At 38.5% G+C, this 19,801-nt stretch overlaps 1 protein-coding gene across 2 annotated transcripts in view; it reads left to right on the top strand.

Moving 5' to 3' along the window:
* The first annotated feature begins 2,732 nt into the window (after nucleotides 1-2,732).
* LOC134754452 (uncharacterized) overlaps nucleotides 2,733-19,801 on the top strand; it is a 54,158-nt gene continuing 37,089 nt past the window's right edge. For both annotated transcript variants that reach the window (XR_010128890.1, XM_063690783.1), the window contains exons 1-2: nucleotides 2,733-3,296; nucleotides 17,076-17,144. Coding sequence is in view for 1 of the 2 variants with exons in the window: in XM_063690783.1 (XP_063546853.1) it covers nucleotides 3,211-3,296; nucleotides 17,076-17,144 (155 nt within the window). In the remaining variant the exon portion in view is untranslated. The remainder of the gene's footprint in view (nucleotides 3,297-17,075; nucleotides 17,145-19,801) is intronic.

Below are 19,801 nucleotides of genomic sequence, written 5' to 3'. Positions count from 1 at the left end.
CAGGAACCCTCAGTCTGCGACGTCTAGGGTAGTTCACGTTTGTATGGGAAAAATTCCACCTCTAGCTAGAAGAAGCGGCACCCCCTTATTTTATTACACTTATTATGATAACTTTTAAATTCCACAATCGATATTCGTACACTATTAAATTACTAACACTGAGACTCATCCTAATCATAATTAGCTTCATGCATGTATTTTTTTTGTAATCATAATTTATATCGTTTGAACACCGGAAAATATAAAAATACTTTTGTACACCACATTATTTTATTAAATAGTACATTTCGATGCTAGTGCGGAAAGTATGTCATTACTGCACGAGTACCGAGATATCTTGCCACGAGCCGTAGGCGAGTGGCAAGACTCGGGACGAGTGAAGAATGACATTTCCGCACGTGTATCGAACGACGTTTTTTAATACAGTTGCGAAAAAATAAGAAAAGCAACAAGTAAGGAACGGAATTCGACTTTTATATTATTAATTCTGTGACATCATTGACATTGACATTATGAAACAGTGTTTTTCTAGCTTTTATTCGACTAGAATAGATTTTGTTATTATTATTGAGCCCACTTCAATGAAAGTTTTTTTTTCAAATGCATGTTCTATAAGACAGAAACAATTGTAAATATTAAAACATTGTACTATTATTACCTAAATATCGTTATTTATGATTATTTGTGTATCGTATATTTATAAAAACATTATCGAATGTTGCCTTTGGAAACTTAAAACATTCTTGCAGTAAGAAAATACGCCTCTTCTTTGACAGGCGTTCCGTTCCATTCAGACAATTTATTAAGAACGGTTTTTCAACATTAAAAAATAAACGCGTTGTAATACTTATAATGATGAAGAGGTAAGTAATAAAATATGAAATATGCATATTTTTCGTATTCTTACATTAACGGTAGGTTTTTATGTTGATTACGACGTTTAAAGGAAACTAATATTAACACTTATCAATAAGTAGTCATGAATTGGAACAAGTAAAAATTTAAAAAAATTGGAAAAATAAAAAGCACTAGTTCGCGAAAACCAACTTTCCGCACGCTAAACAGCCACGAAAAGTAGCACTTTTTAAGCAACTGTATTAAAAAAATATTTAAAATGTTAAAAATTTTAAGCGGTTGAAACGCTCATAATTTTTGGCGCGAATGCGACAGAGCGTGATGACGTTACACGTTGGACGGTTCAACTAACGTTTGCTACTAATTACTTTATGTAAACTAATCTGTCGAACGAGTGAAGGCACGTGACGTTTCGCGCTTTTCGCTCACTGGCTTTTCGCGGTCAAATTTTCGTACTTTTTATTTATTATTTTAAGCAATTAAATGATAATTTAATAACGGAGATGCATTTGTAACATGATATAACGGTAACAAACATCCGAATAAAACATATTTCGTTCAAATACAAACTTCATGCATAAGGCTAATTGTGCAATAGACTTGTAACCAAACAACAAAACTCACTGTTTTACACAAGTGCTTCAAAATGTTTTTTTTAGAGCTAATTCTGTAATCCGTACTGTAGTGCCTTAAGTCCTGAGGCAATGTGTCTAACGGTAAGGAAACGGAATGCATTTATTAAAAAAAAAGGCTCCTAATAGGCCTAATGGCAAATGGAACAATTTGGATGAGAGTGTAAAGATAAAGATGTTCCGATCGAAGATAAAAAAAGCTAGTCATCTGGGCACTTTTGATTTCGACCGGGTGTAGTGTAGTGCATCGGCAATCTGCTCCAAATGTCTGTCTGTAGATGGGCCACAATCGCACGTTTCGGTTTTATTCGTGGGCGTACTTACTCAAGCGTCGACTAGTAAAAAACAAGTTCATTGAATAATGTACTACAAAAAGCGACGCTACAAGTTAAGTAGGTGTATTTTTTTGGATGCGGTATGAGATGGAATTATATCGTTATGTTATAAACTGCCAACTTAACAAAAAGACGAGTCACTATTTTAACCGACTTAAAAAATGGGAGGTTAGACCGTCTTTTTTTTGCCCCAAACTCCGTCATTTCTGAACTGATAGGGAAAAAATCTTAAGTTTGCTTTTAAGATTGTTTGTCTTTGGCTTATCACCGACTTTAAACATCTTATATGTTTATGCTAACGCATATAAAAAGGATAATATTTTATCCTTTTTGAAGCCGGTGTAAGCTCCCTTTTTATTCAAGCGTCAATTTTGGAGACCTGTGTTCAATACCTCGGCGTTTTGTTTCGTTGTTATACTTATAAGAAATAAAAAAAACGCTCTACAATACATATATACCTACATATTTTAAAGGACCTTTTTTCTCAAAGCTTATGTGTAAGCTTCCTTTAATATGGCTACATCCGATGCAAGAAATAGGTCGTCGTGAGTTAGAGTTAGAGCGCGCTGATATGCCTCATCCGATCCGCCAGACGCAGTCTCGCGATGCGCGCTCCTGGCTACGCCGCGCCCGCGCCGGCCCGTTAGCGTAAGCTAAGCGCTTCCCGAGCTTGTCCGCTCGCTCTACTAATTCCACTACATATATCTACACTCTCTTCACTCGCCTGTTTGTTTCCGACACCTCGTGAATCATACAATTAGGCTAAAACTTCCAGCCATCAGTCATTTCAGCTACTACTAGCTATTTACAATACCTGTCTTTATTAAAACGTAGTTGTAGAGTTCCTAATGGATTTTTATGAAATAGAGCTATTTTGTCTGTCCATCAGTAGTATGTCAGTTAGTAGGTTGGAGAAGGAGAGTCACCTGTCAATGTTGCGCATCGACACTGGATGTGTATGGTCGGGGCAATGGGACATGTATGATGCGGGCGCGGAAGCGGGTGGCGGGCGGTGCCCCAGTGGGCGCGGGCGGCCAGCACGGCGGGAACGCGTCGTTTTGCGGCACAGTGAGAGTGGTGTGCAAGCAGTCCCATGGTGCGGCGAGGGCGAGTGCGGTCGATGAGCCCGACGCAGAGGGCAGCACGGAGCCGCCGCGGGGGGCTCCGCCGGCTCCCCCGCGCCCGTTCCATCACCCCGTCTGCCTGCGCACTCGGCTCGGCCGCGCCGCGCGCTCACTAATGCGTCATACCGCCATCGAGACTGACGCGGCCATACCGCCGCAACGACGCGACAGTTCGCGCCATGTGAACTTCAGTGTTGACTTATATGTAGAGCCTCGGGATTCATCGAGTACTTGAGATAGGTCGTATCTTAAACGCTAGCAATTATGGACAGTGACTATGGTGCTTGTGAGCAGAGACAGAGTGGTGCATCGAACCAACGCACGTGCTCAGGACTCGACGGCATTTCTGAGTAAGTTCGGAGTTTATTTTAAAGTGTGACTATATGATAGCTAACAGCAAGGGTACCGGCTACCGGCTCGCCAGAGGCGCGTTATTTTCGCTGCATGCGGCGGCGGCGGGCCGCGGCGCCGGCCGCCCGGAATGCGGCCTCCGCCCCGCCGCGGGCGAGCGTTGCCGGCGCCGAGCGCGCCGCGCGTAGCGTAATAAATAAAGGCGGGGCGCGGCTGCGTGCGCGCGCACCCTCCCGCGCCCTCCTCGCCCTCGGGTCATTGACTCGGGTCCGACCGCCTGCCGCCGCTTCCAACGCTGCCGAAGACAATATTCTCAGAAATGGCACCGCGCTCTTGGCCCCTGAGCGTCGTGGCGGCCCGCGCGCCACATCAATGTCAATGCCGATAGCACGCGGAAGCGTGCGTGTAACAGAGACGTTGCCGCGGCATATATTTGCTTTGCTGCTGCGGGTGTTGACCCCAGTTGCTGCACCTGGCATCGTATGCCACTATTTCAACCCCTCGCTAATTTGTTACAATGCACAGTGGGCTCGGGAAACCCGTTCTTTTGTCTGTGTAGCACACGTTTTAATAGTTTTTTATTTTTTATACTACGTCGGTGGCATACAAGCATACGGCAACCCCGATGGTAAGCGGTCACCGTGGCCTATGGACGCCTGCAACTCCAGACTATTTTCAAGTTTTATTTCCTGATATTTTGTTTGGTGGGTCCTCACTTGCCAAAGTCTCACAGCCAAGCGTTTTACTATACCCTTTTCGTAATTTTAACGCTCAACGTTATAATAATATCAATATTTGCGGTTATCTTATCGCTTGCTGGCAAACAATGCACTAAACTTGCGTGGAGAGCATTTGGCCATAGTTGTTTGTTGGAGGTGTATAGTAATACGTAACGTTCGATACTGATAAAACACCAACGAATGAGATCTTATCGGTGTAGAGCCGAAATTTATCAATAGGATTTCTTTTCCACCAGGCTGCGACATTTTTAAACATAATCGACTTTTCGAATGAGTAGGTATAGGTAACTACTATCTGAGTACTTTCATACCTTTGATGTATTTGTGTATGAGCATAAGCTTCGCATGATACTTGGTAATCTAAAAATAAAACGTGAACTTCCCGGTTGAATGGCGTCGTTCGGTGCGCAAGGCGCGGGGAGTGGCAGGCAGCCATTGCCCTCGCCCGGTTTGTTTACAAGTCGTAGCCGGCACTCGGATGTGCGCCGTGGGCGCAGCGCGCAGGGCGCACAGTCGCACCCCCGGCCGCGCGTACGACCCCTGCGCTCGCGCCATCTGCGCGCGTACGATAAATATAAACCGCCGCCACCGTATACCTACCTAGCTAACACAAAAAGTAGCGTCGTTCGGCGCGGCCTGCCGCCAGGTGCAATGCGACCCCTAGTTCAGAAGAGATGCGTCTAGTGCTAGAGCTAGGTCAGTTATCGTCGCGAGATGACGCGGCCGAAGACCCCGCGCTCGTGCCAATGACCAGTCGCCTCGACGGGCCTCTCGACTCGACAAAACAGCTGATTCGCATACTACATACCTTATCATTTCAATCTTCCTCTCATTTATAACAACTCTACGCACCTATTCTTTTGAAACGTAGGTACATTCAGTCAAATAATATCGTCATTTAAGTATAAATACTTCGATGGTTTACTAAACGTATTAAACCTAAGTACCTAGTTACTTCACAATACAAAGTAATTACCTTCTTAAATACATTGATCAAAAATTTGAAAAAGCAATAATAGAAATTACTACGTAAGTATACGAAGTAGTGTCAATACGAATCTCTTAATAACATCACAGATAGTAACTATACATTGCTATAGGTACATTTGAATGAACTAAACGTTTAAACCCCTATTTTTCAGATAGTAGTAGATTATTATTATTATATTACATATTATTCAGTATAACTACAATCGCATTTTTGCGTGCATGCGAGTACGTCTCAGAATTTAAGTTCCATGCGCTTAAACAAATGGATAATAATAAAGACCGCTATAAAAACATCTTGTCGTGAAACAAAATATTGTTATCAATACTAAACAATTAATGAATGAAACGGACGATTAGATCTGATCTACTTATAGCATAATAGACTACCATTTTGAATGGAACAGCGAACTGATAGCGTGTGTACAATTGAACACTCCACAGCCATTGACAGCGGAGACCGACCGCGAGACATTACCTACGCTGTCGTGAGATATGCCTCGCATCGCATATCATAATTCCTACCCACACTACACTACACCACACCACGTATTGTGTGCTGAGTGTTCTAAAACTTCATTCGCTTTTTTATAGATAAAATAATTATCTTTAAAAATTGCGTGTTCAGGTGTGAACCTGGCTTAGTAGTGTAACGAGGATCATAAATGAGAAAATTTAAAAAAAACAAGTTTTGCTAACTATCTATTTTCCTGAGACCCAGAAGCATTTGTTTCGTTTTTGAATTTAGAACCCTTAGTTACTCAACAAAAGTTCAAAATAGATTGTGGGATATGTAAAAAAAAATTTACGCGGGGTCTTAGGAGGCTATATATCAAAAGAAAGAGCTCATTGTGAGAATCTAATTTTTTTTTAAATTTTTAAATAAATATTTGTTCTAGGCAAAAACTAACCATTCCCAACGAGCTGCGGGAGGTTAGTGCTCAAACACAAAACAATATTGTATTGTGTATTGTAATTCGGGCGATTTTCCGCAACTCGACGACTGGCGCCTATTATGCGCACAAAACAATAGTTGTTAGTAACTATACAAGTGTCTGAATGCGAAGGCCGAAGGCCGAGCCCCGCGTAGGACCGAGGTCCGAATTTGCAGGAAGCTTCAGCCCTACGCGGAGCTCGGCCTTCGTATATTTTGGCACTTGTACTATTGTTCTGTATTTGAGCACTACACTCCCGCAGCTCGAACTTAGCCATTCTCTGCGGAAATGAACATTTCCACTAGGATCAACTTTGATTATTTTTGCATCTCGCTATCCGAGCCACTTTGCGTCTCTTTTGTACATATTAAGTAAACTTCACGCACAGTAGCTTCAAACAAGAGCAATCGTATAATGCCAATGAGAAATCCCACATTTTTATTTTTTACAGCTTGTTATACTTAATTCCACGTATTTAATTTTTGAATTATTTAGTAAGATCTATCAAATGACACCACTTTTCTAAATCTATCTAAGGACTTATGATTAATCGATTAATAAGCACTGTGAACGCGCGACCGCATATTTTCAGACATCGAATCAACCTACTATAGAGTAGTATAGAATAACATACGATAATGATATTTTTTTAAACTTAAAAATCGTGCCCTAATTATCAATTGTCATCAACGCCTAAAATCCCTCGACCGTTAGTCTTACAACATTTTCCGAATAAAGGAACCGAACGCATAGTACGGAGGAATCGTTTCCTACTCTTACGAACAACATGATGTGAAGTTAAAATTTGTATTTAAGGGTAAATTGTATTGATCTTTCAATTTATAAATAAATTGAAAAATAAATAAACGGTGAAGGTAAAAAAATTACGTAGGTACCACGCAGATAACATAAAACACACAGGTCTAAGGGCCGGCAGACGGACTGCATCCCGACTGCAACTTGTATGGGAACTGCACGCCGACGTTGCAGTTGGCGTGCTGAGGGCCTACCGCGAACCACATTCGACGTGTTGCGTTTCTGTCGCACTTGTAAATTCGTATGTAAGTGTGACAGGGAGGCAACGCGTCGAACGTGGTTTCCATACAAATTGCAAATTGGGTTGCAGTCCGTCTGTATCGGCCCTAAGAGTTGAAGTTTACATGTATGTATGTATGTTTCGCGATTTCGCTTTTGGCCCCATAGTAAACGTTGTTCACTATGACCTATATATTCACCCCTCACAGTTTGGTCAGAGATAAATTATATATAAAATCAACCTATATATAAAATCTATGAAAAAAAACCAAACAATTTTGACTTTGAATCTTAGTTATATTATAGTCCCAATAACTAATTTGTAGTCCTACCTACTGTGAGAGTCTACAGGTTATGCGCAACTATCGATCGTGAATATTCAAGACAAATTAGAAGTCGTTACTGCGTATTTCTCTCGTAGTAAACAGTGCGAATGTAATAAAAGTCTAAAGATAAAGGCATTGTTTAACGTAAGTAACTTGTGCTAAATATACCTGCTCGTACCTCGCTGCGAAATACACATAATACAGCATCAACAAGTGCCAATACGACGGAGGAGGGTGCGCGCGCAGCTCTCCGCTGAAGCAGACACATCTCATATTCGGCACCCGATACAGCCCCTGTATCTGAGGAGGAAGCTGCGCGCCTCGTCTCGTCAACTTGTCGGAAGTCGTAGTGTACCTAGTTTTGTCACCTGCCGGCCCGCGCCGCGACCCGAGACATCGATTTCGGCCAACTGGGCCTTTTTAGTCGGCTTCCTACGCACCTGATGCTTCATCAATAATCACGACACTGTCTACGTTTCAATTCAGTTGAATCTTACTTCTAACTGATGCGTACAATGTAGCTGTTCATGCATTCATCCTGTTGTCGTCAATATGCATAAATTTTTTGCGTTAATTTTGTAGTCTCATTAGGTGTGCAATCGCAGGCCTCACGAGAAGTGGGGTGTAACGGAGCTAACTCAGCCGCGTACTTCCACACGCAATACGAGGTATGCGAAGAAAGCCCGTCTCTATCTAGCTCTATTGAAATCCCGTTTGCGTGCTACGTCCGGATTATTTGTTCAAAATTCAGTTATTATTTTCACTATTTCAACCTAAAACATAATAATGTTTGTAATGATTGACTGATTTATCTTGAAATGCTTAATTTTGCGAATAAATATGTTCGTTATATTCTTACACAGTTATTAACATTGACTTATATAATTACTTCGTAAAGACGGTTCTAAGAATGGTGTCAGTATAGCGGTGTCACGCACACGAATTCGAGCCAGTCGTGCAGTCTTATGTTTTAACAATATTTAGTATGCACGATGCTGCGACATTTATAATAACTAGGCTTACTTAAACCTAATGGATTTTAGGAAACGGATCTTTCAATTGACAAATGGAGTTCTACGATGGATGGACAACACCAATAGTAATCATTAGCATCGCTGGGCTGAGACGGCTCACAGGTATCGTGAAGTGTGGACCTACGTGACTTGGGTTTCTATGACAGAATCTAAATGAGAAGCTTTGTATTCGTGCTTGGTCTTCCGGTGGATCATTGTACGGTCTAATTTGCAACTATTTCCAATGCGTATTTATACTTCTTCGATAGGTATTCTAAATGGTTACGTTTCCTACATGTACAAGGCATTATCAACAGTACGAGTAGCATCTAAAACAAACCGCCGAATCTATTGTATATTGTACTCGTATGTACGTCAGATGGCGTCTCTAATATTTTTACAAATATAAATACAAATTTTATTCTAAATATCTACCACACTACACCACACTCTAATTAATAGCTTTAAATAGTTATAGATATTTATTTTTGTAAAGCTATTACAGAATGTAGATAGTAGGTATTCAATATACATGCGTAGTCTAATCCGCTAGGTAGGTACTGTTGATGCTGACCACAGACGCTGACTATTCCGGGTATTGCTAAAAAGTACTGAACGTTATTAAAACAACACATAATGGTTAATAGTCATATAGACAGGAAGTATAAAAGAGGCTTATCAATTGAACTTGAACTCAGTAAAGAGTATAGCACATAAGTAACGGAAAAGTGGTTGTCTCCAACTTATACTTACTTTACTTGCAGTTTGGTCTACTTATTCAGTATTATTCTACTTACCTACGAGTATACCCAATGGTCACGACTACTTCGGGAAGTGTTAATTAACACCTGCCTGCCTGGTGCGTACAGATCAGCCACACTACAATGTGAAGAATTGTCAATCCATGTTTTACATCTTGTTCAGTTTGACATGATGACCTGCGAGGCGTTAAATTTTTTCTCACATCATCCCAGATAATCGGAAGCATTAGAGATAGGTACTTGTTCGTCGTAACATATACCTGTCAATTCAGGCGCCTGATTAGAACTGCGTTATTTCTTCTAAAATGTGTGATGCAGACAGTAGACAGTAGTGAAATTATTAGAGAGTTGAAGCAGGACACGCAGGCGGGCGGCGACCGGCGATGGCGATCCCCGGCGATCCCCGGGCCGGGGCGAGTGTTCCAGCAAGCGCGCGCCGGGCACGCCACGTTCCGTTACGAGTACGCCAAGTAGAGCGGCGCTGCACGCCACCCGCTATTAGCATTAACATCGCTCACTTGGCCGCGTGGCCGCGAATCTACCTTGCATTGGAACGGTAACATACTGTTGTGATTGAATATCCGACTGTTGTGAATGTGTGGGAAGCAAACGTTTTCTAAACTGTCGATGGATAAGATGCCACGTGGAAGTTAGTTAACTTTGTAGGGGTATAGCATCGCGCCAGATTATTTAATTCGTAGTGTACATTATTACCCACCTACAGTACCCGTTATTACAGTGTTTGTCATGAAGACCTCGTTAGGCATTACGTTATGCCACTAATAATAAATAAATTAATAATTAGAGTGAGTAACTAATTAAACGATTTAAGTAATTGTTTCAATTACGTCAATGGTTTCGAGACTAGTGACATCCGGTTTGACCGCAAACTCCGGGTGCGTAGCCAACGTGCAATCGTTAACGCTCCTTTTGGCTTTTACGCAGCGTACTATGTACGAACGCTGTGGGCCCGCCGCGGTGTGCCGCGCCACTTCGCTTCGCGTTTGCGAGTTGTTCGCTTACGTAAGACGCAGCGTTAGCGCACGAAACGCAACTGTCACTGTCACGCTAGTGAGGAAGAGTGATAGAGAGAGATGTCTGCGATAGGCTACGGAGCGTTAACGAATGGCACGTTGGCTACGCGCCCACAGAAAGTACTAAATACCTTTGAATTACATAATTATAATTTCTTGCGTTAATGGTTAGCGTCAATTATAATTTCAAGCTGGTAAAATCATGTTGATCGTGCGCAGCTTCGAGAATGTGTACCAATTTATTTGAATTATGTTTACTTTCGAAGTGACGTTATGGCTTTTAAGGTAAAAGATCAGTTTAATTGGTTTTAGTCGGCAGGTAAAAACGGCTCAGGTAGTGGTTGAGAAAAAAATGCAAGCACATAAAAACAGCTGGCATTGTGCAACGACACCCCTCGGAACTCGGCACGCACAGACAAGGATGCTGTTAGGAAGATTTTTCCAATTATAATAGAAACATTTAGAAAGTAAAGTTGGCTTATAGAGGTTCAAATGCCAATTACTAGATATTTTACCGTATAAAAAACAATACATATTTATTTAACTGAGGATAATATGCCAACAAATAGATTATTATTTACCGACAAATGTTAATTTCCGATGTATTTGTTGCTATGATGTGTCAAAAAAGTTATTTTACAGTACATATGGTGCTACTTTTTCGCACTAGTGCGGGAATGAGCACTTTTCGTGCATATGTCGAAAGTTTAAAGGGCCATAGGTACTGTAAAACGTTGTACGATACACGTGCGAAAAGTTAATTCGCAACTCGTGTCGATTTAAAACACTCCCTGCGGTCGTGTTTTAATTTATCGCCACTCATTTAGAATTTCCTCTTTTCCGCACTTAAATAACTATTTTGCAGTTCGTACTTAACCTTCAGTATACCACAATGACAAGTAACTAAACGTGTAATAAAATTACTACACACAAGTCCTTTTTAGGGTTCCGTACCCAAAGGGTAAAAACGGAACCCTATTACTAAGACTCCGCTGTCCGTCTGTCCGTCTGTCTGTCTGTCACCAGGCTGTATCTCATGAACCGTGAAATGTACGGAACCCTCGGTGCGCGAGTCCGACTCGCAATTGGCCGGTTTTTTTAATATTAGTATTACAAATAAAAGTCTAAAAATATCAAATACATAAGTATTTAAGGAGCACATTGGATAAAAGTACAAACTTATCAATTAAAAAATGGTGTGATTAATTGCATTAGTTAAGCACCATATAAGTATTATGTAGATAAAAAAACTATAATAACAACCTATCTACCCTGACAATGACAGCTAGCGGTTGGCTCCCATCATCAGCCCATTTTTAACCGACTTCAATTTCATAGAAGGAGGAGGTTATTAGGTCGTGGCTATTTTTTTTATGTATGTTCTCTAATAGTAATCACCGAGACTCGTGGTTCGATTTGAGTAATTATTTTTTTGTTCGAAAGTAGCTACTTCCAAGTTGGTCTTACATTAATCTGGTTCTGATCTGATGATGGGATCCCTTTTCATGAGTAGTACTCTGGATAAGCGACAGAAAATAACTCAGTCCCAATCCCACGGTTTACTAATGTATTGCCAAAAATCGTTTCCCAAAGTATTACTTCCCAAACTATTTTACGCAAATTATCTTTTGGCAAAATTTCATTTCCCAACTTTACATAATCCAACCTAACCTAACCCAACCTTGTACGTGATTTTCATTTCCCAACTATGGGGTTGCGAAATGAAATGGTTGCGAAATAAAAACTTGCTAAAATTTCATTTGGGAAATGAAACTGATGCCATAAGTTTGTTGGGAAGTGAAATTTGGCGAAAAATATTTTGGCTAAACGGCGGTATCCCCAATCCCACACTGTTCAAGAATTAGTAAGAAATGCTCTTTAAAAAATACGTCGACAAATAAACGCATTAGATTTACACTAATGTGCCGACAAGCATGGTACGAACTGCGCCAAGAAGGTTCAACCGTGTGTTCTGTTCTGAGGTGTGTTCTTAAATACCTACAGAAAGTTCGTTTATTATCGTCATGTAACGCTGCATCTTACATAGGCGAACACTCGCGAATGCGAAGCGAAGCGACGCGGCGCGGCGCGGCCGGCCCAAGGCGTTCGCGTTCTCAACGAAATCGCCCACGTAGGACACTTTTATAAAAGCCTGACCAGGAATATATGATCATTGTCAAGAGGGCGCTATTATTCTCATTTATATGGCAACAGTTCAGTATAGTCTGAACAATGTGGATTGGCAACTCGTTTGATCTACTTTTATTCGCCGTAATAAAAATCAGAACCCATTTATTTGGTGTCTACACTTTTTTTTATAGTCGGTACTTCTTTTTTGCCGTATAAAATTCATGTATTTTCTTACGTATCACACATAGGTCAAAATCGTCTAATTGCATCTTCTTTTTTATTTTTGGTTTGCATAAAACCTCAGGACCTACTCTACTACTACCTTCTCTTGTAATCCGCGTAATCGATGCCTCCGATTTACCTTAGAAATGTATATAAATTTACATATATGTATTTAATTTAGTCGTAACATACCAGATGGTGTGACTACTATTAGCCACACCATCAGCTCAGCTCAGCTCTATAGTTGAAAAAAATATTTCGTCTATCATGTTACTCCATTCTGGGAAGAGGCCTACATCCAAGATTGGATCACCAAAAGGCCACCATGATGATGATGATGCCGATGATGGTCATGTTACTGGGTATGTATATATTCCGTAAACTTACATAGGTTCTGCTACATTGTCAATTAACAAGATTGATCGTCTCCAAAGCCCATAGTAAATATTTTTCAAACTCATTTTTGTTACTGTTTCCTCGCTTGTATAACATAACACTACAATAACCAAGTCGTATTAACCAGACTATAGTGACGTTTTGATTTGTTTACCTGTCAGCTCTGATGTTAATTTGGAAATGTTTCGTAGCGAAATAGTTTAATTTCCCGAAATGCTCTTTTCGAGAATTATTTCTTTTACATTATTAACAATGTTCCGCTCCTGACTATGTATAGTTTTGGGCATTTTTGTTATTTAATATTTAATATTTAACACTTAAGCATTATTCAAGTATATTCCATAATAAACGTTTGTTTTTTAATAATTATGTTAAATATAATACGGAACGCACAAGTTAAGTCGATGCAATTTCAAAACGTCAGACAGACAGAAATGTCAACATTATCAACAAAAATTTTACTTAAAAACTTCTCACGTAAAAGTACAGAATTTCCAGTTTTTAGTTATAATATCGTAAAAAAATGAGTGATTCCAGTTGATGAAGATAATCTAACGCCTGTGGATGTTGCACTTTCCTCGCTATAGTGAGGGGAAAAGTTTGTGTTACACACGGGTGCAAATGTATTTTACTTCTCGTGTGTTAAAACACTCGCGGGTAAAATACAACTTTGCACCCTTGTATAACAAATAACTATTTCAAACTCAAACTCATTTTTGTTACTGTGTTTCCTCGCTTGTATAACACTACTACTAACATAATATGGGTTATTTGTATCCGAAATAAATGCTTTCATTTCATTTCATAACATAACACTACAATAACCAAGACGTATTAACCAGACTATAATGACATTTTGATTTGTTTACCTGTCAGCTCTGATGTTAATTTGGAAATGTTTCGTAGCGAAATAGTTTAATTTTCCAAACTGCTCTTTTCCAGCATTATTTCTTTTACATTATTAACAATGTTCCGCTCCTGACTATGTATAGTTTTGGGCATTTTTGTTATTTATTATTTAATATTCAACACTTAAGCATTATTAAAGTAAACCGCCACAATGACACTGATAACAGTGACAACCTATCATTAAAATTATTGCCAGTGTAAGAAATTAGTTCCAATGAAATTCCGCAACATGGCGCATGATCATATATTTCTGGTCAGGCTTTAGGTATCAAAGGATTAATTAAGGCGGCCGTGCCGCGCCGCTTCGCGTTTGCGTGTTGTTCGCCTACGTAGTACGCTGCGTTAGGCAATCCAACGTACATACTTATATAGCCGCATCCTTATCGAATTGCACCAAAATCACTATGAATATATGGTTCAAAATTTGGCTTGGCACCGATTTCAAACATATCAGTTGGTAACGCATATACTTAAACACGGAACCCTCAAAAGGATAGTATTTTATTTCATGCTTTTTGAAGTCGGTTTATCTTTTTTTTATTAAAAGTTTTTATACATAGGTACTTTTGAATACACTAAACAACGTAGTACCTATTTACTAAAAGATTACTAGCCTTGTGTAAATTAACTTTTACATAATAATTTAATTTGGTCCCTTCGCAGTAAAAGTACAGTTTTATAAAAACTTTATTACAACATTTAAAGGGGGGCAGCTGCAGTGCGCAAATGATCTCATTCAAGCCCACTTAAGGCCCGCGCTCCAGACTACCGTTCATTGAATCATAAATTATGTGCCTAACTGAAGTTAGGCAGGCTACTAACGCTACGATGCGAGTTTAGATCGACTTCACCGCGTCTTTGTCCTGATCCTGATCCTGATCCTGACACGCCACTATTGGAAACCGGAAATGAGTGATCAGCGATAAAACAATTCAGCACGTTTGCTACCAGTGTACGCTTAGTTTAGAACAGTAGAACAGTTGTTCGGAACTGTTAAATTATTGTTCTAACTGACAGGCCGATATCGTCCGCGGACTGATAGTCAGTGGGCCCCTTTAAAGCCCGTGTTGCATGCGTGAGGGAAGTGTTCGAATGGATTCTATTTTTGAAATTCGTAATAAAACGTATGGTTTACAAACTCATTATTTGCTTTTCTTTCAAGTTTGATTATTCCTGTCTATTTCTCTATTTAAGCTAAAATTCGTGAAATACAAAATTGATACATTTTTAAGTCAAATTAGCTTACCACCATTCTTCCATGCCTATGGAGCATAAGTACCCTTTAGGCATGGAACGCCACATATCTTCCCCAATTTAATCCAATTGATTAATTTGGGGAATAGTGAAAGTACATATTTTAAAATAACGTTTCAATTTCAGTTTAGCGAAGGAAAAAAATTGTTTAATAATTCAGAAAGAATAGAAAAGTGTTAGCTTGCATTGCATATGAAGGAGGAGCAAAAGTATCAATGTCAGAAATCACTAATGGATGCAATATTGGAGAGTTTCATTATAAGTGTTTCCTCGGAAGATAATGACAGTGACATTGTTTCTGTACAGTCCACTGATAAAAGAGTATTTACAGGAAAAAAAATTACCATTTACTAATTATCGAAAAACTATCAACTTTTGGGTTATTGACAGTTTTGTGACGCATTTTCACCCTCACTAAACTGACTCCCAAATGTTGTATGAAAAATACTATGATTCTGAGTCGATATAACACTAAAATTATTATTTTTCAAAAAAAGAAATTATGTATCCACGTTTTGTGAGTGACTGAGGTAAAAAAATGTATGTCGAGCAAGTTAAACGTATATTAAATATCTATATAATTCATTATGCTTATGCGTTTTTTTGCAAACTGTACACAACTACACGCAAGAAGGGCTTTATTAAATTTGTTACCTATACTTTTTTATGCTTGTACAGTCGGCATCAATAGTAGCAGATGATGTTGCTAGGTAGTAAGTACCTAATGAAATGATTCCCCGACCAGTTGTTATTAGACTATCGATTCGCAGAGAACCTTTCGCCGAACATTGTTTCGCAGTGATTTATTTGTAAAGTTCCACTAACGTTTGGTAGACCCTTGGTTCACATACTTTTTAGTTCGCTTCTATGCTTATCAGCAGCACAATTATTATTAAAAAAAAAATCATTTGGCAGAGAAATCTTTTCAGTTAAGGAAACTTAGTCGAGTAACGTTTTACATTTTATATTTTTTTAAAGTTTTCGTTAAGTTAAGAGGAAAGGGGACGGCTGCTTCTCCATACGTAGTCCCCATTTTCCTCTCTGGATATTGACATTATGGAAACATTTTTACATAATTTGTTGTAAAGTAACCATATCTATGCCCCTACGTTAGACTTTTTTCGATTTTTTTAAATATTGTAAAAATTAGGAGCGAATAACGGATTTCATACAAAAAAAAAAATCTTGATTTAGGAAAAAAAGGGCTTCGTCGCTGAGCGATGATGCCGGCCTCATAATAATTACATAATATGATTAATGTCCACAATTTAACAATTTGATTATTAAGTAGTACAATTTAATTGCTTAGATGTAGGTTTTGACAACAAACATATGCCCACGTCAGTTAGATTGTTCGGCTTGCGTTTACAATTTTTAAACGCTCCTAATTCTATAAATAATTAAAAATTTACTAAAAATCATTTTATTGAAATGAGTATATAGTTGCGAAATATGTATTCTTCGAAAACCTTTATATTTTAAAGTTTTATAACTTGAGAAAATATGATTCTTCCCTGTTATTATATTTAAATAAATTTACATCATTTATAGAGTATTTAACAGTCTGATCTTCCTACAATCCGTCAATAGTAAGTAGGTACTTATAAAAGTGCGCTGCCCAGCAAGTAGCCATGCTGGCATGACTACCCTGCGCCACAATTGACTAATCTTGCAGACAGGCCGACCAGTGTAAGTTAATTAAAACGGTCGAGTACGAAACCCATTGTGGACATGTCATGTCAGTGCTACTGTTCCGTACTTTGACACGCATTACACTACAAATAGTATTTGACAAATGATAAGAAGCTGCATGTCAACAAAACCGTTCAAGATAACCTAATAACATGGAATAAAATTCTAAGTCATGGAATAAAATAAATAAAATAAAGCAATAAGGTCTTTCCGAATTCATCTATAAGAACTAAGTTGTTGACCTGCTCTCGTAATTCTCGTAAATGTCACATATATTCATGCACACTACCACAGAAACTTCTTATGTACCTACCTATTTGACAGTATCTCTGTCTTGTCCACAGAACTCGCTACCTAGATGCCCTAGTCACGCAATGCGGGTTGAGTATTCATCAAGAACCTACTGACTACGGGTAAGTGCCCACAAATAATAATATTTACCTAACTAATGAATAATATAAATAAATATTTGAGGACAATCTTACATAAATCTAACCTAACCTAGCCCCAAACTACGCAAATCTCGTACATATGTCACTAGATAAGTTTTGCAATAGGTAGACAAATATATGAAACAAAGAAGTGGCTTATCACATATAATTTTTAAAACCACATTTCTATAGACAATGTTTTGCGGAATAACATTTACTTTCTTTTTAAATCAACTTATTAAAAAAAAGATTATACCTTGTATGAAATGAAAATATGCCGACGCCGACATTTGCAGTAAAAAAAAAAGTAAATATATTTTGCTTACAAACGTTTTATTTAAAAAAAAGTATTGGGTTAGTGAGCTAGTTAGATACCGTCCGTACCGTCCAGCTCTAGTTTCTGTCCATTTGACGGAGTTGCTACAAAGAATTGCGTATAATTTGAGTACAATTAATAATTAATTTAATTTATTTATTATAATCAAATGTTAAAAATTACAATTTAACAAAGCTCCACGAAACTGTAATTAGTAAACTGTATTATAAACCTACCACACCGGATACCTCACAATTTTGCACTTATTGCAATCCTTAATGTCTAAACAATAGATCTATCTACATAAAAATATATTTTGCAAGTAGCTAATTAAAGATAAAATATATTAGTTGCAGCTTCGCATCCGTGTCTTGCTACTATTCTAGCTATTTTAAATAATATATTTTAGCACATACTTAGGGCCACTTGCACCATCCCACTAACCCGGGGTTAAGCGGCTAAACCAGTGTCAAATTGGACTGGTAACCAATAGTAACTCCAGATTTAACGGGTTAACCCCGCGTGAGTGGAATGATGCAAGTGGCGCTTAGAATTATAATAAAACCAAAAAATATCAGTTTAATGTAGTTTTATAAAGGAATTTTAAAGAAATTTAGTGGACGAGAACTAATTACCATACCAATTTTATGTAATATTTAGATTTCGTCCACGAACGGGCGGAATCCGAAATAGCTAGGCGAATATTTAGTATTGTGATTTTATTAAAATATGTAGGTATGTATATCTACAAAATACATTTGTTTTTCCTCTTAATATGATCGATATTGCCTATTAAAGCAGGCATTTAGTTTGAAGGCACGACCACCCACCCTTTGTTAACGGTGTGTGAATAAAATGATATTTTATACAATTGATTCTGGACCGATTTAAATTAAGGATTGTTTAATTTGGTATGAAAATTGCTTGAGAGTTCGAACGAAGGACATAGGTTAGGTTTATCACGAAAACAATCATTATACGCGGTCTGTCGCGGGCATTAGCTATAAAACCAACTAAAAATGATTTATACATAACATAAGAAATAAAAACGCAATATATGTATAATAGATTTTCAACTCAATAAGTGGTCGAGAACTAGCTCATACGTGGACGAAAACTAGCTCAGGTGACTGAAACTAAAATAACACTATTTTTGCAAAATATATTTTTTTTTAAATTAACCGTCCCCGAAGACCTAACTTTACAAACTTGACACCTTAGTCTAAATACATATGTGGCTTGGTCTGTTCGTTAATACAAGAACTATTTTAAAATTAAAAATGGGGCATTTTCTATGAAAAGGGACCTTATTATTATTCACAACGTCGGGACTTAATCGCGTAAAATAAGTTATAAATTTACCTCCTCTTAACCTCCTCGAAACGTCGAAACGTTGTTTGTCCTCGAAACGTCGGAGGTAAATTTAAAACTTATTTTACGCGATTAAGTCCCGTCGTTGTGAATAATAATGAGTAAAAATCGTGAAAGTTTAAAAGGGACCTTATTGTCGATGGCGCTTACGCCGCACAGCGTCGCACGGAATTGTATTGAATATCGGAGCATCGTTTATATTGGTAATAGACGCGACGATATACATACATACTTATATATGTCGACAGCCGATCGTAAGGTCAGGCATGTCGTGAAACGTGAAAATCTTAAGCTTAGAAAAGCTCATATTTCTGGTCAGTGTGCCGTTCGGGCATCTGAAGCAAGCAACCTAACAAACCTATCCTACCTATCTATTGGTTCAACGTGACTACCGTCAAAACATTACACAGGAACATTACAATCTGCCTGATCTTACAATCGGCCGCCAACCTATAGATAAATACATACTTAGATACATAGAATACCATCCATAACTCAGGAATAAAATATTCGTGATAAACACACAAATAAATACCCTTACCGTGATTCGAATCGAACCCGGGACCTCCGGCTTTGTAGGCAGGGTCACTACCGATTAAATATTTATTTTTTACATTAATCTTATTTTACAATGTGATGAGTGTGTTACTTTCCTAAATATATAGGGAAGAAGCTAAGTTAAATACTGTTTCCTATATATGTATAGGTATAACGACATCATTGACATTAATGAAAATTTAAGGTTTTTACAGGACATAGGTGTAAGTAGGATGTAGAGAACAATAGCCATACCGACTGATATCATACTTCAAGCCGTTTAAAAACAAGCCCGCCATTGTCGCAATCCGATAACTTAGTGACAAGCATGTCCTTCTTCGGCATTGAGTGTAGCGCGTGCACCTACTTACTGTACGCGAGCGCGAGCGCGAGACCAAACTAATAGCAATAAACG

This window comes from Cydia strobilella, chromosome Z (assembly GCF_947568885.1).
Source record: "Cydia strobilella chromosome Z, ilCydStro3.1, whole genome shotgun sequence".
Classification (NCBI taxonomy): domain Eukaryota; kingdom Metazoa; phylum Arthropoda; class Insecta; order Lepidoptera; family Tortricidae; genus Cydia; species Cydia strobilella.
This window is presented reverse-complemented; position numbering and strand designations above follow the sequence as displayed.